This window comes from Topomyia yanbarensis, chromosome 1, assembly GCF_030247195.1.
Source record: "Topomyia yanbarensis strain Yona2022 chromosome 1, ASM3024719v1, whole genome shotgun sequence".
Classification (NCBI taxonomy): domain Eukaryota; kingdom Metazoa; phylum Arthropoda; class Insecta; order Diptera; family Culicidae; genus Topomyia; species Topomyia yanbarensis.
The window spans coordinates 2,765,640-2,787,300 of NC_080670.1; the positions used below are offsets into that span (position 1 = coordinate 2,765,640).

The window sequence follows — 21,661 nt, forward strand, 5'->3', positions numbered from 1 at the left end:
ATCAGCATCGTTTGCCCCTTGTGAATGTTTCTTACATTTCCCAAGCCCTTAGTCTTCGGCCATTCGAATTCGCTCGTGCCAGCGTGAAACAAGATTAGAATGGTCCGTTAACTATCAAGAAAAATGGTAATGGTCCTCATCAAATTCCAACCCTCGCGAATATGAAAACTCCTTCTGACAAGTTTTACCATCTGCGTTATCTTCCCTAACGGAGCCCATCTCGGCTCGACCCAATTAGTACGGTGCGTGAATCCTTCTATCGTAGCTCCCACGGAACGACCAAAGACGAAAATGTTTTTCTTTCATTCCGAGAATATAAAAAATGGAAATAGCATTACCATATTTCCATCCCAAGTTCAGCGTTTCCTCCATCGCAGCAGTCGGTGGTTTACTATAAGGCTTCCTTCATCCCGGGCGAGAAATGCAGAAAAACTAGGGACAGGACACTGCCGCCTACTGGTTGCTAGCGAATCACTCAGTCAGTCAGTCATTCAATGAGTCATTAAACTCACGACCGTAAGTACGGAATCGCTGACGTGACGTCAGCCAATATTCGTGCGGGTTTCGGCCGGGTGTAACAAAGCAATGAAAGAAATCAATTTTCTCCCCTTGATCCTGCACGCAGCCACCCTTGTTTGACGAAAAGTAATCAGCATCTGCGGTAACCGCCAACCTTAATGATCGATATGCATTACACTCCCTTTGACAAAGTTGGCGGCTCCTTCCACCTCCACCCAACCGGTGGTGGCGCGGCCGCAAATAACTATCAGCCACCGTTGTCAACAGACAAACAACAACTGTCACTCGGTGTGCTGAGTTTGACCGAAAAAAAGAAATAGCAAGCGGCGACGCGTTTCAATTTTGTGACAAGGAAAAAACAGCTTTTATTTCGGAATGATGATGGACTGGTGCCAGCGATGGTGCGACAGGAAGAAACTGAGGATTCATTTGCTGGGACAATAAAAATAGATTGATTTCAATTGATCCGTGCATCTAGAAATAGCGTCATAAGACGGGGGAATGTGCAAGCGAATGGTTGTGGGGAACAGTAACTGGTTAATCGTTTTGTGCTATCGCTTCTAGAGCAAGCAACAAGTATAGAGTGTTAAACAGAATGTTTCGTGAGTGACGCGATGTCAAACCTTATTTTGAAAATTTCAAAAATTGCCATGACAACATCGCCTCGCCTCGCTACATGGTCCGTCAGTGACGGGGCGTTTTGTTTGACCCTTAAGTAGGTGGTGATCAAAAATTCATAATTGAATAATTGCATGGAAAAGGCAACGATTGATGAGAAAACATATCAATTATGATCGCTAGAGTCAATTTTAAATCGTTGAATGACCTACCGAAAAAAAAGCTACAAGCAAAATTAGTTTCACCTTTTGCAAATGGCCATCGTTTCTGTGGGAAAAAACGGACTCATGGGAACGTTTTTTTTTTTAACGGTACATCATTAGTTTATACCCACTAGTTTTGGTCGAAATTAAAAAGCTGCTTTTAAATTTCCAATACCCACACGCATAATCATGCGTGTGTTTTATGGAAATTTCGATCGTTGTTTCGGTCCCGAATCGGCGATGGTGCAAAGTTTAGTCGGTCAGCATTATCATATTTATTACCCGTTCTTTGGCGAGGACAAACGAATGTTTGTTGATACCGGAGGCAGTATGAAGTGACCCCCTGTTTGGTGCTGACTGTCAAATTCGCTGCCTACTTAGAGCCAGTGTCAGCGCCTACTTAGAGTCGATTTGGTAAAGGATTGTTTTATTTTACGGCTTCAAAGCTTGCGATAGGGATCTCCTATTTAGGATGGTGCGGTGAAGTTGGGTTGCTGTGGGTCTGGTTATGTGCCTTTGATTCCACTTGTTCGGATTATGAACAAAAGGAAATCGCTGGAGAGAATTGGGTAAAGGTTGCCGCCCCCACTTCGCATTCATGAGCAGTAACTTGAGGACGCATGGGGAGATTTAAAAGGCAAGTGTTATTTTTGTCTAAATTGTTTTTTGTTGGAACAATGGACGAGTTTAAAAATTTGACTACTGATTCTTATTTCTGATTTTAGGATAATTTAATGAGAAAACCGGATCAATAAATTAAGTGAAAGAGCTCCAAAACATTTGTTAGATTTATGAAGATCAAAATTAACAAATTCAAATTAGCGAATTGAAAATTTGTCCTAAAAATTTCAATTTTTCGTTTCTGAACTGCATTTGTTTTTTTTTTCATTTGCATTTCTCGATTACGCTTGTAAATAGGTAAACGCTTTATAAAAAAAATCAGTACAAGTACAAATACGGAAAAGCAGCTCACTAATTCAGAGAATGCAATTCGCATCCGATTGATAATGCAATCAGAGATATTTTCCAATATCAACCGATTCTTTTACATCAATCTCAAATGTTCCCCCGCCGGACAGAAACCGTTTCTTTCACATTCCGACGACCGTTTCCGATTTCCGTGTCAATTAGACCATTCCGGAGAGCAGTCTCTTTCAATGGTGTCCCCGTTTTTCTCCAGAGTAACTATTCACCCATAAATCTTGCATTCACGTAAATTGATTACTCCCGACTCGTTTCCGCCTCCGGCCGGAAGCCACCCAACCTCCACCCACAGATCAGATCGGTAGTTCACATACCACATCCACTGCTGTTTCGCCTCGCAACCAGTACAGTACCAGTAACAACGTGACAAACTAGTCCCCGGACCCCGGGGATCAATCGTCAGCGGTGATCCTATATCACTTTTGTTCGCAATTTTGCGACGACGCGATGAGCACCGAAACATAAAAAATAACTGGGTCACGCGATATGCTCATACTAATTGTTAGCAGTAATCGGAATCGTGTGATTTCCCTGTAGGGAAATTTTCGATTTTTTATGAGATACTTAAAATGTTTCGTGATTCCCTACACGACCGGTTCCTATTTGCGATTGCTAGATTTAGATAGACCATTTTGAAATAATGTTTATTGGAAATTTCTAAAAAATTGAGGAATAACTTCTGATAAATATGTTTAAACAACCCACCGAAACGTTGCTGCCAACAACAAAGTAGGCCATTTTGCTCCGTGTTCAGACCCTTTCAAGCAACCGCCCGCCCCACGTTAAACAGTTAGCGGCCAACAATTTTCAATCCTTTTCCCACCCGCAGGGGATGGAAAAACGATGACACTTGATTGAATTCGTTCGCTACATAGCTATCCCCCTGGAGCACCATCTTATATGTATGCGTGCGTTGGTGTTTGGACGGGGCGCGTGTTGGTAAAAATCACGTGTCGAATTCTGGGCCATACCAGGCATACAGTACCAGCAAACATAGAAAGTAGGCCACGAGTTCGAAGGGCACATGTTTGTTCGCTCTTCGCAAAAAGTGTTGGCTTCTGTATGTGTGTTTATGAGCGACTAGTGCTGCAACACATACACCATTCGGATGCCATCAGCTGAAAGCGGCGACTGGAAACAATGTTTGCTAGCAGCAAAGGTTACTGGGATGTTACATTTTTAGTACTCGGAAGGGCGCATGTGCTGTCACCAGTCTTACGAGTGACTGGTGAGTTCCTCTAAGAAGCACTCAAATCAACTGCAACAGTAAACGCAGAATTGTGTGTATGTATATTTTAGCAACCAGCTGAAAGTCCTTGCAGTGCTTCCCTTCAACCTTTCCTCAAGGCACACTGTGTTTCAATTTTATGTAATGCGCTTCTCTAGAAGGATTATTTTTATATGACTGCCGTTGGCACTGCCGCCGCCACTGACATCAACAGCAGAAGCAACGTCAAGGATGTGGGCGAGGGACATGTCATGCAAAAAAAAAACTAGAACACTAACAACGAGTTCAACTGGCCTGGCGGTAGTGCAGTGGTAGTGCAGGTCTTCCAAAAATGCGCCAATCTCTTCTCGCTCGCTCACTCATTGGCTTTTGATGGCTGCTAGAAGAAAGATTGGCTGGCTGCTGATTCTTTCACCTTTTCCCGAAATGAATGCATGCTTATGTAGTTCCACTCCAATTGATGCTACCACTACTCCGCATGTTATGTAAGGTTTCGGGTTTTGGCCCGGCATTCAACGCAGCAAATCGTAATCATAAATCCGGACCCCGGCAAGGGTTGCTGTCATGCTTTGATGGGAACGGGTTAGGAGAGCGGGCAAATGAGATTGGTAATCAAATTTCGTGATTGTTGATGTTACTAAGTAGGAAGGCGCGCGTGTGCTACTGCTACACCTCCCCGCCCTCCCGTCGTAACTTAATATTGATTGGGAGTCGGATTGATTTATGTACCCATTTAATTAAAGTCATCGCTTGGTGGGTCGTTTTTTTATGTTTACCAAAGGGGGGGGGGGTGGTATTCTTAGCGCGAATTAGTTTGATGATATTTGAGAAGCTTCGCATCAGATTCATTAGATCGTATACGTCAGAGATGTTTTTTTCCTACTTCAAGCGCTACTATTTGGATCATCAATCTTCGCGGTTCAGAGGAACGCAATCACCAATGTGCTGTGAATATGGCTGAGTCAGTGGCAAACTCGTATCATGATTTTAAGAAGATCCTATGAATAGCATTTTGTCCGGATTCGATTCGTTAATTAATTGAACGTACAAATATCAGTGATGAAAGGAGACTTCCTTGTTGGAACTTAATAATTGTAATACATTTTAGCTACTTCACAATTTGTTGATTTAACAAAATAAATCTGTTAATGCTACGAGTAAACTGTTTTAATCTACGTTTGTGTAGAAATTTCAGCGTCCGATTAGACAAAAGTACTGTTAGGATTTTTCTCTTACCCTTTCTATTATCAGCGAATAGCCTCAACTACGCCATGTTCAGAATCAAATTGCCACATGACAGGAAAAAGCTATAATATGCTAATGGGAGCTATATATCAGTCAACCTGTAACTTGTTTCTGCGATAGATAAATAGATTTCTTTATATTTTGGTATGCAAGAACGCACCTAGCTCATTTGCTTTTTATGCTTTGATTGTGAAAACTTTAACCTCAGTGTAACTCATTCGCTTATTTTTTATTTTGTTTTGTTAGAAACAAATGTGACACAAATTCAGTGACGTGCCTGTCTAAGTTTATACTATCGCTAACACAATTGAATTAATGTAATTATTAAACAAAATTTAAAAATTGCCTTTGTTACCTTGTTGTACATTTGAAACTGCTTTACTTGCTATTAGGTAAGGTGCCGCACAATGTATATAAATTGACATCAACATCTTTCTTTCGTTTTAACCTACCAATAGATGTACGCAACGAACACTCGAATCGAGTGCCCCAATTATCAATGCGTTACACAAGGATGGCAGACACTGCTCTTACCAATGGCTTCAAATGGATAGTGTGCAAATAGAAGCAGGGTTGAAATAGGCCCTTTACCCCTATTTTGGGTGGTTCGTCTAGAAGTAAATATAGAAAAATAAGTCTTCAAACAAATTTTGTTAGAGACTTCATGTCTTCAACAAAGTTGTTGAGAATGCTTTTACAGACATCATTATCGAAGAAATGAAAACTCTACAATTGCTGCATACCTAGATATAAAACGCTTAAAAATCGACTCTTTTCCCGTCTTGGCGGACAAATTAAGGTCGATTCAGAATCGATTACTAAGTCTCTCCAATTCAAACGATATCCGAAACTTTCCACCGGTTCCTTTGAAGCATTTTTTCTGCCCCCAAAACCCAACTAAATCGTTGGAGATTTCAAAGCACCTGGCAGAATGATGCTTGGTGGGACCGAAATTGCAAATATTCGCTCGGAAAAACTCAGGTTCGTGATAGCAAGTTGAAAACAGGCAAACGATATTGCTTGGTGCGAGTTCTTCACCCGCTACACGGTCTACATTCCACCTCGCACAGTCGAGATCGATGGTGTAGTCACCGATGACAATCCGTTGTGCGAGAATTTGCTGAACTACGGGGTTGTCTGTTTTAGAGACCCCTTACTTCAGCCGTATTGCGTATGCATTTTATGTTAAACGCGGCGAGTGGAATGAAAATTAAATTAAATTCTTTTCGAGTGTCCTAAGCATGGTTGCCGATCTACAACCTCTTGCACAAGTTTCGTCTTCTTGCCCGCCTGTAGCGCGGGCAATGAATTGCCTTAAGAGGAAAGTAAGGTATTTTCGGTGGAAACATATCGTTCTTAAAAATGTTTTTTGACGATACCGAGAGTGTTAACTTCCGTATAATAATGTATCATTTGAACAACATTTTTCCTAAATTTTCACTGCAAATTATTAAAAAAATTTCAGTGAAATTAAGATTCTTGGCTTCAAAGTGCAATGAAAAATTCAAAACTCAAAAAAATATATAAGCTTCCATAATTACCCGGGGAATGACGTGAAGAAAAACTGTGCAAAGTTTGCAAACAACCGATTTTAAGTTACGATGTGCACCGCAAAACACATTATCCAAGAGGCGCCTCCTCGATTTGTGGTATTTTGGCATGAAGATTTGAGGAAACATTGTTTAATTGCGGCATTTTTATACATAAATTGAATGAAACTACCAGCTCTTTTTCAGTATCGAAAATACTAACATTCTGTATCGTCAAAACAATTGACAAATGAGTCCACATTTGAAGCAAAAATATTTCTTTAACGAAATGAGGTATGAGTCAAACAATAATGCTGTTTTCGGTTTTAGAATCGAGTCGCCCTAGGTTCGCTCTAATGTTTACAAAGTCCACACAAAAGTGACAGTTCCGAGCGAACCTAGAGCAACTCTGATCTAAAAACGAAATCAGCATAAGTGATAAATCAAGGGACCCATTTGACGCCAACTGTTTTATAAAGAGCGACATTTCAAATCTTATTTTATAAAAAAATACAGACGTTACGTTACGTTTAAAATAGGATTTTCTAAATTTTCTTGATTTTTTATTCCTTAATTTTCTTGATTTCTTCGCCTTTTTATCTTTTCTAGATTTTTTTCGACATTGTTGATGTTAATGATTTTATTGTTTTGTATTTGATTTCCTTGCTTTTTATTTGATTTTCTTCAATCACTTTTTTTTATTCTTTTGATGTTTTTATTTACTTGAATTTGTCAATTTTCCTGATTTTGTATTTTTGTAATTACATTAATTTTCGTGATTTTCTTGATGCTCGTAATTGTCAGTAATTCTTCTAACTTTCTAGATATTTTGATTCTCTTATGTTTTTACATTTTGTTAATCTTCTAAATTTAATGGATTTCTTTGAAATTTTAAATTTTTGCGACTTTTTTGTATTCTTTATTTTTATTGGTTTTAGTTCAATTTTTTTCATTTCCGCGATTCCCTCTCGCAGGTTGATGGGATTGACGGTATTGTAAACATCATCAAGCCACAATATATTCAATAGAGTTATCTAAATATAAGGACCTTCGCTCTTTTTAGTTTTTATTTGCACCAAGTTCTACTCCTAGAGGTTAATTAGTTCTCATGTTAATAATCCACCAAACAATATGACTACTGAGGATTTGATTTATATAAGAAGCCCGCTTCAAGATGTTGATTACAATACGCCTCGATAGTGGTGTGTCGAGGAGGCCGGGAGGGCTGATATGAGCCTTTTATCTGTTCTATACCTTTCCTCTATTTACCAGCTCATAACCAACAATCAACCAGTAACAAATAGATAATTGAGAAAGGATGTGCTATGTGTGGTGATTGGCTATTCAAGTATTAGTAGTGTTTGAAGTACTAATGTATGTCTCATGTGATGATCATAACTTCAGCTGTATCTTGTACCTATCTAATCTATTACGTCTCTCATATATTGTCTTTTATTTCTTCTTTTCGAGTCCTATACTGCCATTCTACACCCGTCTTCAGATGGGTCAACAAAGATGGTGATAGTGAATGTCTTAACACTCACACATTCTCAAACGCGGTCTCAGCGGGAACCTACAAAAATGCCATCGTGCACGCGATTACGACTCGGTCACGTCCGAAAGTCTATCCTTGATCCTAGAAGCCTAGGTCCATGCCTTCAGCTGGACCAATTAAGAAAATACGCCCATACCTATTAGACAACACGTCTCATGGCGACATGACCGGGAACCCTATCGATATAAACGATCCCACTCTCTGCCAGAATTCTAACCGCGCACTGAAAATTTAATATCAGACTCACGGTTCGCGAGACCATTCAAGAACACACGTTACCAAATCACGTCAGCGCACAAACGTTAGAGCCCCTCGCGATTTTCCAAGCAACCTACGAACTCGCAAACATGATTACACCCCGGTGATAAGGTGAAAATCTCAGCACTCATAAACTTAGCAACACGATCCCAAGCGTCAACCTACAAACTCCCGCGCTCGCGCCATCATGAATCGGGATCGTCCGGAAGTCTCTATCCTCGGTACCAACAATCTAGGTCCTTGTTAATTAATAAAAAAAATAATAAAATTGAAAAATAACTCCCATATCCACTACACAAAACGTTCCATGGCGACATGACCGGAAACTCTAGTGATATGGGGTAACTCTCTCCCTGTCAGAATGTGATCCGTACGCCGAAAGCTAAAGATCAGAATGACGGTCCGCGAATATATGATTGGCCGCAGGGTTTTAAAATCGAATTTATTCACGCGTCACATACGCGCGACAAACACGTCTACATACGAACGCTTAAGCCCTTCGCGATCATCTACGCACACCTATGTCCGAGATCGCGTAAACTTGATAACACTCCGGCAATTGTGTGAACGTTTTAGTACTTACGACGTTACGAACGCGGTCTCAAACGCGAACCCGCAAACGCGCGCGATCATGAATCGGTCACGTCCGGAAATCTTTAGCCTTCATTCTAGCAATTTAGGTCCATACATTCAGTTGGACCAATCAAAAAAAAAAAATAATAATAAAGCTCATATCCACTAGACCACGCGTTCTACGGCGACATGAATGGGAATTCTAATGATATGTAAGAACCCACTTTCTTCTGGAATCTGAACCGTACACCAAAAATCAAAAATTAAGTATCAGATTCACGGTCCGCGCGCGATCATTCTAGAACACACGCGAATATGCGAAAGGCACACGGTTATGAAATAGAATTTATGCACGCGAAGTTACACGTTAGCACACGCGACATACAAACGCACACGCGATCGAGCACATTAACGTACAAATGTTCGAGCCCTTCGCGATGATACACGCGATTCCGAGTCCCTACGCCCGCACATGCCTGAACCGTACAATGAATATCACATTCAGAATCACGGCCCGCTACAATTGGCCTATTGCAGTGTTTTACTGGGCGACATTGCCTGTCTCGTCTGCAAATTGTAGTATGTGATTCTGACGGGGAGCCCTTCCGAGAACCTAGCTCTACAGCTCCAGTAGGACAACTCTCGAAAAAAAAAAAAAAAATTTCATGTCCGCGATTCCTTTATATTGAATTTTTTCTTTACTTGAATTACTAGTTCATTGATTTTGTTTATTTTCTTGAAATAATATGGTCCTGCTCATAAATACCCTTCTCCGTATTTAACTTATTAACACTCTTATTTTTCTTATTGCTCTTAAGTTTCTCGATCGTACGATATTTTCGATGTTCTGAAATGATTAGTTAAAACATGATTTTTTTTAAATAGTATGGTACAGTAAATTCATTTCCTTCACCTTATTATTGCTCGTGATGTCCATATTACTTTGGTTGTTTTCCTTAACTAATTTTTACTTGTTTCCAGATATTCTCGATATATATATTCTTTATTTTCTGAATCTTTTCGTTCATTTTTTTTAATTTTATTTGTTTTCTTACTATTTAGATTTTCTTGGATTTCTTTATTTAGATTTTTGGATCCTGCTGAATTTTTTTGCATTAATTTTTTTCATTTTTTCCTCTGATTTTTCGATTTTCTAGATAATGTTGATGTTTTCTTTTCTTTTGATTTTCCTACTTTTCTGAATTAGTTGTGAAATTGGCATTTTTACTTCGTTTCAGCAGAATCCTGCTTTTATTTTTTCACTATTTTCTGTTCTATTTTCGTTGTTTTGATTTTGTAGATAATTTTGATTGCGTTCATTTTCTAAATTTTTCCGGTTTTTCATATTCTTGATCTTCTGAATTTTCTAGTTTCGTTTTGAAATTGCATCATTTCAATTTTTTGGTTATGTTTGTTTTACTTTTTCTAAATTTACTAATTTTCTTGATATTTTTAACTTTTTTAATTGCTGAGATTTTTATAATTTTTGTTATTTTCATCAATTGATTTCCTTTTTTTAATTGATTAATTTGATTATTCAGTTTTTTTTAATTTTTTGTTTATTGTCTTGGTTTTAATTTAATTGATTGTTCTAATTTTGGATTTTTCTTTTCATGCTTGGATTATGGTTTTTATGTTATTTTGTTTATTTTCTTAAAATAATGGTCTAGAAAATTCATATCCTTCACCTTACTATTGCTCATGATTTTCGAGATATCCTTATTACTTTTTTTATGTATTTTTTTCTTTAGTAATATATACTTGTTTTCCAAATTTCCCGATTTAATTATTTCTTTATTTTCTAGATTTCGTTTCTGTTTTCTATTTTCTAGGTTTTCTTATTTTCATGATTTTTTTTAAATTTGTTTGTGTGCTTGATTGCTTCGATTTTCCTAATTTATTGGATATCTAAACTTTCCTGATTTTTTTTCATGACTTTTTTTTGAAATTATTAAATTAAATAAATAAATCTCCTGCATAATTCTAGTACGTGACGGTGTGTTAGTCGTTAGCTTTTTTCCTCATTGGTATTACTAGTAAGTCTTTCAATTCATCAAATCCAAATCCTTTCAAGATTGCCTTGAACGATCTTATCTGTCTTGAAGTCGCAAAAAAGGTATATAATTTCTTGCGTGGCGTGTTGAGGACTTCACAATACATAATAAATGGCACCTTCACCGTTAAAAATTCTAACTTCTCTTCAGTAATGCTAGCCAGATCGAAGGGATCGACAGCAGTGTTGTTTTGACTTGATGTGTAGCCTCTTTCGACGATCGCTTAATGGAACTAATCTAATAATCTGGCAAATCTGGTTATAATTCTATTATTATTATACCGTTGCGATATGCAAAACAGAAGCGTTGTTTTGGGTTGTAGTAGAGGTATTGAACGAACGTTTTGTGGAACTACCTACTGAGATTAAGTTGGAAGATGATCAATTAGGTAAAATTTACTTTTACTATCGTAAATTGTTCCGTAATTCCATTTTTCAGAGGTAAAAAAATTCGATTTGTGATAAAAATCGTTTTCAAATCCAATGAGACAAATTGCTTGCCAATCAAGAAATTTTTGTTCCCTTCTGTTTTCCTCTCTGAAAATTTCCAAACGGCGTAATTGAAGTTTTTTTACAGAATTCATTCACTGGATACGGATCAATGTGGGTAGCTCAGCAGCTCCGCATTTTTTTGTGGTTAAGGCTGTGCTTTTGTGTTAAGCTCTATGCTCACATGGAGAAAATATTCCATCTCACAAAGACTCCTTCGTATGGCACATAACGGCAAAATAAGGACAATGTTTCCTTAAGAACCAACGCAAGATTGGGAGGCGGCTACTGAGTGTCGTTCATTTTGCTCTCCTGTGACTCGAATTCGGGAAAAAGTAGAAAGTAGACTTTAAACGGAAGTTGTTGTGCGAGATAGCATTTTCCCTCTCTCGTCAGCAAACCAGACCCTCTTTAGACGTTCACATGTGTAGTGTGAACTATTTGGATCATCCACCGGCACTGCGATTTCAGGATCGCTCTCTGTTCGTCCGTGCACTGTGCTCGGGGGACCGAGTCTTCTTCCAACAGTTGATGTCCTCCATCTTGAGAGTTCGGTGAATCAAGGTATGGGAGCAGTGATTTTTTTTTATTTCGATTATAGAGGTTTTAACCTTAAGGTCATTCGCCTCTTCGGGTTAGGAAAATCTCTTATGAAAAATTTCTAACCCTATGTGCGGGGTCGGGACTCGAACCCAGGTGCGCTGCGTACAAGGCAATCGATTTACCAACTACGCTACGCCCACCCCCGGGAGCAGTGATATTTTCTGCCGGCGTCATGCTAAATCGTTCCGTCCTTGTTGTCGAACAGCTTTTTCAACGCTTCCTTCTTCTTCTTCTTCCTCATTATCTTCGCCAACCAGCCGCTACCAGCCTTCCGCTCCACGCTCAGGGATGCGTGTAAACTTTACTCACGTTTTCGTCTCGAAAGTGGTTTACCGTAATTTTGTTTCCACGATGACTATGCGTTTCGTAAAACCATACAACACGCTCGCGGAGTGCTTGCTGTTTCAACGCCATCTTCGATTGAACTGCCACCCATTTCTAGGGAGTCCAGAGAGCAAACTTCTTGGAGAGAAAAACATTTACGCTCTTTGCTTTAGTTACAGAAAGGTATTGAAATCATTCTCATATTTAATTGAACACCCGTTAGACAGCCAGTTGGTGCTATTTACTGATGAAATAAATTCGAAACACAAAAATTAAACTTAACAAAAAAAAACTATCGAAACCATTTCATCCTAGCTTCAAAGCTTCAGCTAAACACTGTGGTAAAGGAAAAAACAGATACAAAACTCCAATGACATTTTGGTTAACATTAAATGACTGTTTATTGTCTGTACGGAGCACTATCAACTGTTACGCAAATGCCCCCCACAATGCACGTACGGATAGACCAGTCGCATGAGGTACGTTTCGGGAGGGAGTTAAGTGGTTCACATATTTTCACTACCACGCTCGTTCCTATGTGATCGTTGTATTTTTTGGCTCCTGCGGTCCACCTAAAAACCGGCTAAAAATAGATACCCGGTCGCTCTGGGAAGTACTCACACCTGAGATTGGTGCGCTCTGGCAGCGGGAGCGCGACAGGTGCCAACTCATTGTATGAAAATTCGATTAAATTTAAGTGTGCTATAAAATTATGGCTGCCGTCTACCTATTGCTATAAAAAAGCAAATGTTGCAGAAAAAACAGGTCAAATGCATTCTTAAAGTGCAACAACATTCCGTTTGCTTGGATTGCAATTAACGAATCATAACATGCTTTATTAAGCTGTTAGCCAAGCGGAAAAGCATAAATTCATTCATTTTACCAGACCAGACTGTGTCAGTCAGTCAGCCAAGCGCGATCCAATGCAACAACTCGTCTGTCCGTCCGTCTGATACGCGACCATCAAAGAGCAAATCGGCATTTTGTTATTGTTGTTAGTGCCTTTTGTTTTCGTGTGTATGCAGATATCGAAAGCAAAACAGAAAACAACGATTTCGTAAGTACGCGCGCTCACATATGGTTTAGCATGGGCACACATTTCGCCTTCTAATTGTGTGTCCCTCGGCGGTATGGCCGATGGTGTCGATGACGAACGGAGGGGGGGGGTCTCGAGCGAGGAAGGGCACGCTCGCGATAATTAAATAAACCATCGTGCGCACATTGAAACTAAGCAGGCTTCTAGGCTTGCTGTTGTTTCAGTCGCGTTCTCGTAGTTTGCAGAAAAAAATGTTTTCCCTCCTAACGGCGGTCAACCATGAAGTGGCAAAATGATATACATAGAAAATAAAAACTACACCACAGTGAGGAATATCCCACGGAGGAATGTGTCGTCCAATGTTACATCCTGCCAACATTCTGTGGTCGGATGAGTGTGGTTTTCATTGCGATTAAAACAGGTTAGGTTTGTTAAAGCAGTAGGCGCGGAATGTGAGAAATTTGACTTTTTTCAGTCAACACAATTTTGAGCAATGAATTAGAAATAATCGAAATTGCTCAAAATCTCGGAAAAAATAGTTATAGAGTTCTGTATACAGTTGCATCATGCACGACACGTCGTACCCATGTCGTGTCTTACTCACATGACAGAACACGTTGTTTCGAATAGCAACCTCTAACATGCCATTAATCATGCAAACATTCAATTCAATTGAGATGCAATTACTCTATCCCGGAATACTGAGAAATGTTGGATAGTTGACCCTCTAGAATTCTTTACGTGAACTTTAATCGTTCACACCTTCTACAAGACGTTTAACAATTTTCTGTCCTTGATACTGTGGACGACAATCCGCCATTTTTTAACATACTTTGATAGTGGCCGCCCTACTTACTATCGCAAAATAAAAAAAACAATCCCTAAGCACCGGAACTGGACCAAAAACTACGAATCAATTCTCCTTTTCCCCGAACAACACATTCTTTTTCCATCCGAGGGCACATCAATTTCCCTGTCCGCGTAACCAGTTCAGTCGGGGGGAAAGTGAAACCGGAAGCGTGCGATTACCGCAGAGAGCAAAATTTCCCACCCGAAAACACTCTCGCTCTCGCAGTAATCACCGCGCCAGTCATGCCAAGCTGGAAGCATGATGAATATATCTTCCGATTGAAATGAAAAAAAAAAATCGGTTCTACTGAGTTCCCGCCGCAGTGCTCCGTTTGCTCCGAAAGTAACAGTGGCAAAGCGCAAACATAGCGACAGTGAGCGTGAAATCGGCAGTGTCTTGAAGCCGGTTTACCATGCACAGATACCCGCACACACAAAACCGCATTGAAACCGGGGAAATTGATTATTGTGGCGTGCCAAACGCGATCGATCAATTTCATTTTGCACTAGTTTTCCGGTTCCGATTGATTATCGTTACTGTTTTTAACGGAGCTGACTAAAAGCACATGTAGTTTTGTATTTACGCCCAAGAGTCTTAATACTTTTTTGATTGGTAGAACTCATTCACTAAATTGAAAAGCAAGATTCCACCAACGAAAAATCCCAAACTGCTTATTCCATTTAGACAAAATTGGTTTGTTTGTAGAGTGCTGGCTTGGTCGGTGGCGGGAAGCGTTCAATTTCCGCAGAATAGCATCGGCCTCTTTACTTCCAGCGAAACCTAACCGTCCGTCCGAGGGCGATGCCGCCGAGATCTGAAACAACAGCAGAACCGGATACTCACACTCAGTCCAAACAGATGGTTTCACTCATACCCACTAGAGCCATTGGTTGCCTTTCATCATCATACTGCAAAAGATTAATTACATAAAATAGTTGCTGCTCGCTGAATACATTCCGTACATCAATTCAGAACCGCACAGGTGGGCTAAATTACGTATCATCTCGATTACTACTGCTGGTGCTGCTGTACAATCTACCCCGGTCCTTCATCTTCCTTTATGCATCTTTCCAATCGCTTCTAATAACACCGAAAGCGCAAACGTGTTCATGTTTATTCTAGCGCAATTATTTATTGCACCGCCGGTAATGCCTTATGTACTGATAATTCTCAATATTTTCTATTTCTCTTTCCGTTCACTAGGTAAGTTCCCAGATGCCTTCTCCGATGGCCTTCGCCACGCCGAGATGATTTCACATTTCAATCAACAATCTAACTCACCGATCATTTCATCAGGTAGGCTGAAAGATTTGACCAGATTTGTTATACTTACCACAATCCGGAACGGTTCACTAAATCACGACACACTCCAATTACCGCACTCTCACCGGATAGAGTATAGTCTGTCTTACCTTTGACGTCCGTGATAGAAAAAAAAGCTGTAGCTATCTGCCCTAATAATGAACGCAGGCCCTCAAACCCCTCGAAGGAGTGGTTCACTCGAACGGCTTTGCGTCGAACAATGTAACAATGCGACAGGTAGGACACTGGGGGTATCCTTTTTGTCCTCAACCGTATTCAGGTGAAAGGCAATTTTCAATTAAAATGTCACTCAGCCTCCCGCTGTTCTATCAAGATGAGCTTGCTGGAGTGTGAGACGGAGCGCCTCACACTTACCCGTCCCAGCTTCGCAATAACAAGAGCTGTTATTTTGTGTGTCGTGCTCCGCTCGACAATGAGCCGCAGCCGTTTTTCGTTTTGCGGAGAAAATTGCTGAAATTTCCAAGCCTTCGGGGATATTGACTGTAGGGCGAAACACGAACCGGAAAGAGAATGTCACGATAGAAGCCTGCTTGCTTGTACGAGAGCACTCGAGATTCGTTAAGGATCTTATCATCTAGGGTGAAGCTTGAATTTTTTGTTGTGCAAAATGACAAGTGGTATTATTGTGTACCTTTCGGCTTGACCAGCAACTTTCGGGTTGCTTTGATCCCGGGAAAATCTCAATCGGTTCAAGGACTGTAAGCTGGTGACTTTGAAACTTCATTTGGCATCCAAGCAAGCCGAATGTACTGAGTATTCAATACTTTAGTGCAGTAAAAGATTTGTTTGGAACAGAAAGCTATGGACAGATACCTTTCAAACGGGGTTTTAACTGCGAGTCAGTCGCGAAATTATCTGTGTGGAACAGTATCCTGCTTACCTTGATGCATCCACAACCACTATTGATCGCCTTGGATAGCTCCGACAACAATTGATTTTAGATCTGATGTCTTACTTATTTCTAGTAAATTAAATTCACCTTCGATAGATGGATTCAATTCAGACTCTAGATCATCATTCTCCACTTGAGCCCTTTGCTCTCGAAACCACACACCTTTTGGCACGAGATGATTTACACGGTTATTACCATTCACTTGGTTTCTCTTTGTCTCCGATTCATTTTATGTTGACCTTCTCGCGCACTTAACCCCCTTTCGTTCGTCTACGCGTCCCCCACTTCTAAAGCAACCGTTTCCTAAGTTATTTAATAAACAGCCAACGGTAGAGCGATACATAATAGACGCGAAACAAAAATCGCTGTTTGATTTCCCCTATTCACTCATAGGTCCCTCACGCTTACCGTTTCAATTTTTCGGGCTGCTATTACGGGTTAAAAATAAATCTAGGTGCCCAGTACCCACTCCGTGCCGTACTCTTTTTTTATTTCTCTTTGGCGAGGTCCACCTGTTCTCACTTGGGTCTTCGCAGCCCGGGACGGGTTCTACTCTGTTACGAGCTTTTTCACGAGGGGTGAGGAATTGGGTCGTCACCTCGATCATGAACTCCTTTCTCATCAGCCTGCTGAAGAACACCGAAGCTGATCGATGAGTGGTTAGAGACTAGAGTAGACTAAACTTTCGTCACCGTGCAGACGGCGGCAGTTGGCCTTGAGCCGAAATTCAATGAGGCCTGTCGTCGACGATTGAAACTGGGGTTACATTGAAGAGAGCAAGTAGTAGTAGGCCGAGCGCGGTAAAAATAATGTCAAGCGTCGGTCGATAATGGTTCGTAACCCCGCAAAAGTCTCGCTGTCACCAGGCAGGCTTGGGGCGGGCAAAGATTGATGCTATAAAAAGTGTGGGAGTGAATTGAAATAAGTGATTTCTTTTTCTCTGTTGGTTTTGATTGGATTGAATAGGAGACGCTATATTGTGCTTCTGTTTATTGCAATAGTCGATGGTGGTTTGAGATTGTTTGATGGGGAGCGAACTGCGCATCATTTTGGTACGGAAATAGTTTGGCAACCGGCTGAAGCGCGATTTAGGTTCATCGAAATCTGGTTCATTGGCGCGTGTGACAGAAATGCCCCGTACGCAAGGCTAAGCGTATTCGCAGCCCGCTTTTGTGTTTGTAACGAGTCAAGTTTACCGATTAACGATGAAAGCTTTACGATGAAATTGATTTTGTTAAATGGAAGCAATTGCTTGAAGAATTTTTTTCCGTTTAACTCTATTTAGACCCGGTTCTCCCGTTGGTCATCGCGAAGGGCTCGAGCATTTGTATGTTAACGTGTTCGATCGCGTGTGCGTTTGTATGTCGCATGTGCTAACGTGTATGTAACTATGCATGTATAAATTCTATTTTATAACCGTGTTCCTTTCGCATATTCGCGAACATTGTTTACGGCGCGAACTAATTCATGATTTTTTACATCTTGATCAAGATCTGGTTTTCATGGTTGGGAATAGGTTCACAAAATCGAAACAGCCTTGATATTTTCTCGTGATCTATGTTATGAATCTCGGAATATGATTTATGGATACATTCATGCTTCTTGAACTGCTTTATGATTCTTAGTATGTTAGTCACTATTCATCCATCGTGCTCGAAAAAAAAACATAAACCCACTCGCACTTCCATGGTACAGCTCATAAAATATGCAATTTTGTGAATGATCTTAATATTTCAAGTGAACAATTTCACAGAACTATTATTCATTTATTCGTGAACTGATTCAACTAACTCAACGTTCGTGCTCGTGAAGTAGTTCTGAAAATCGAAATATTCATGGATTCGAAGACTAGTTCATGATGCCTAGCACATTGGTCAGGACTCACCATTCACGCTTGTGAAATATTTCACAAAATTTTAAATAACATTCTTGGGCTTGTGAGCTATTCATGGATACATTAATGTCTCTTGAACTGGTTTATGATTCCTAGTATATTAGTCACGATTCACCATTCGTGCTCGTAAAATAGTTTATAAAATATTATTCATAGATTCGTGAACTTATTCGTGATTCCTAGTATATTATTCTCTACTCACCATTCGTACTCGTGAAATAGTTCCTAAAATCAAAATATTCATGAATTCGTGAACTTTAAATATTCACTTGAAATAGTTCACAAAATCAAAAAAAAAATGCGCTTCAACTTGCATGATATACCTATTAAAATATACTATTTTGTGCATGGTCTTAAAATATTTTAGTGAGCAATTTCATAGAACTCACAATATTCGCAGTTTCATGAATACGAGGTTTATTATTCATGATTTCGGACCCTTGGTCACGATTTTCGTAAATGGTTCATTTTAAGAAATCTTGAATTTGTTCATAAATTTATGAACAGATTTTTTCGTATTTTCAACTGTCTCTATTTTAATGTAAGAATAAAGTTAGTATGCATCCCCAAAAAAATAGTACGATTTCGAACAAAGAAGCCGAAATGAGGTCCCATTTTCACAGCTACGTTACCTGGTGAAAATAAGGCCTATAACCGACCAACTCTTACCAATTTACGCACCTCTATGGAATGGCTTTTATTCAAACTTCCCTACATTGCTCATTAATTTGAACCAGTCTTGTGAGCGTCTCTTTGTTTACTTCTTCTTTCTCGAAGAAGTTTGCTTAAACTCATCTTTAATTTCTTATTGAATCTCATTTCAAGTACATCCTACCTCAGAGTATTTCAAAAATGCAAAGACAAACCAATATCGCGTGTAACTATTTTCGACTGATTGTCGTGCTGTGAAAAAGACAGAAAATGGAAAGAAATTAATGGCCAAAACAAACAAACAAAATTGTGCGGCCAAGTGCCAAAAACATTCGACAATCAGTAATATTTCAAAGGTTTTCTTCCATTTAATTTCACTATTTGAAATATTACAATGAACATTACAAGACCAATCAACTTACAAATTAGCACGAAAATTTATTATTTCAAGCTCAACTGTCTACTGTATTTTGAAGAAAACCAATCTAGCTTATTGTAAAGGTAAGCGAATACTAAAATATAGCGAAACAACTCTAAGAAACGTCAATTTGCTACCGTACACTTCACCGTAAACACTTTGCGAATGGAAAATTCATCATTTTGGATGATGAATCGTACTTTACATTTTTGGCACCATAAATTAAGTTTTTTTTTCGATTGTAGGGTTTTCAACCTTACGATAATTCGTCTCTTTTCGGTTTAGAAAAATCTTTTTGAAAAAATTTCTAACCCTCTGTGCGGGGTGGGGAATGGAACCCAGGTGAGCTGCGTACAAAGCAATCGATTTACCAACTACGCTATGCCCGCTGCTCTATAAATTAAGCGGAAACGATGGCTATTACACTGATAAAGCTACTACACATTAACATTCCTATTTCTTCTTCCTCATTGTAGTGTAATCCTTTTCAATATTTTGTACTCAGGATTCTGATTATTTCTTCATTAGGATTCTGATCGAAATATTTTTAGAATTCTGATTGAATTAATTTCATAATCATTATGGATTCATTCTAAGGATTCTGGGGCCCTATTTTCACAGTATTTCACCAAGGGACTTCATTTAAATTTACTTAACCCTACTAGAGTTCGTGTCTGTGATAAGGACCCCGAACAGCCAACAGCCGAATTAATTCTTCTTGATGTTTTCACATTACCGTGTTCAGAATTGTTCATCTCATGGTTGCAACAGATTTCTGCTCACGAGTCTGATGAAATTCTTACCAGAATTCGGATGACTTGAAAACAACAGGATTTCATTAAAATATTGAACACTGAGCCAAATTCTGTAAAAATGTTGAACAGAGTTCTGATCGATATTCTTGGAAAAGCTCCATAAGAATCCTGTGCTCTATTAGAAAACTTGTTTTAAGGACTCTATCTCATATAATGCTACATATCTCGATATAATGGCTTCTATGTCTTCTATAAAGTTTTTGTGACGTTATTTCTAATAACTTAATTGAAGCCACACAGTGTCCAACAAAAAAAAAGGTTTTGAAAAATCTAAACGTACATTTCATGGCAATGGTTCGCAGCAAAATTAACCGGATTCCTTCAGAACCTTGAACAAGCTTACGCCATAGTCTAAAACTGGAATCAAACTGATTGTCTTGATGCGGTGGGGGTTAAGAGCGTGTGACGCTGCTCCTGCAATAGCCCTATGAACTAACAATCGATTGCGAGGTCTCTCGCAACAGAAGGTCAAATTCCACTACGTAATGTAGTAAAAACTAGATTATTTAGAGCTATCGATGAGACTGGATGAAACGTAAATAATAACATTTTATTTCAATAAAATAACTGATACATATCACTCATAATTGTTTCGAATAAATTCTCGCACTCATCAGTCGGTGCACACCTACTTCAATCACTGTGTTGGCTAGCTGATTCTACTAATTTTTCTTAGACCTGGCTAAAAGGTGACTGATCCATCTTAATTAAGAATAAAATCCGTTTGTTGAGGTATGCTTTCGAACTCCTGGTCATTAAATTACTGGTATTTTTTTAACAAAGGATCCCTTGCCAAATAATAATTTTTGTCGCGTAGAATGTGAACCCCAAGATTTGTTTGAAATCGGCTTTCGCATAGGTTTCATCATCGATCAAGAGCAGAGCTTAAAGTTCTCTTATATATTCAATAAAGGATGAATTTCAATGGTTTCTCTTTCCCTTCCTATTTACCGAAAACATACAAAGCAAATCAATAAAGGGCCGTTTTCTCGTGTCAATCCATCAATCTACAATCTTTTTCTTATACGCACTCAGTTGTTTTCTTGCTTTGTGGCCTTCTCGGATTGGTCGCACAATACAGCTATTAGCATTAAGTTTATTTTTCTTTTCATAATCCAAAATGTTGGGATCAGGCTTGATAGAATATATCAAAAATTCAGTCAAAGATCTCAACGGCTTATGAGAAATTCTATGTTTATCGAAAAATCACGGTTATTGGCTCCGATTTGTCAACGATTAATCCAGAAATTCATCGACGAACTCTTTTTGTAACGTAATAAAGAGAACAAGGGTAATTAAGTTGCTGAAGCGGGGGGTATCTCTTACATAGTACAAAGATAAAGATCTGCTATAACCAGTTCAAGATACAGATGAGTATTCAATCATCCAACTGAGCTAATCATTTTATCAGGAAGCTTGATCTAGTCTAATTACCTCAGAATTCAACATTAACATAGTGTCAGGACTAAGCTAGCGCTGAATTGACACTAACTCCAAAAACGGAGACACAATTTGTGTTCTTGAACTAATCCCCAGGCATGCGTGATGTACCACAAGAAAAGGACTTCTGCTGATGAAAACTGGTGAAATCAAAATTTGGT

General features: G+C 39.2%; 1 protein-coding gene across 13 annotated transcripts in view; it reads left to right on the forward strand.

Moving 5' to 3' along the window:
• LOC131676606 (RNA-binding protein Pasilla) overlaps positions 1 to 21,661 on the forward strand; it is a 134,717-nt gene that overhangs the window by 44,118 nt on the left and 68,938 nt on the right. For 10 of the 13 annotated variants that reach the window (XR_009303208.1, XM_058955754.1, XM_058955758.1 and 7 more), the window contains one exon: positions 15,271 to 15,363. The exons of the other annotated variants lie outside the window; for them this stretch is intronic. Coding sequence is in view for 9 of the 10 variants with exons in the window: in XM_058955754.1 (XP_058811737.1) it covers positions 15,271 to 15,363 (93 nt within the window). In the remaining variant the exon portion in view is untranslated. The remainder of the gene's footprint in view (positions 1 to 15,270; positions 15,364 to 21,661) is intronic. 13 annotated transcript variants of the gene reach the window in all.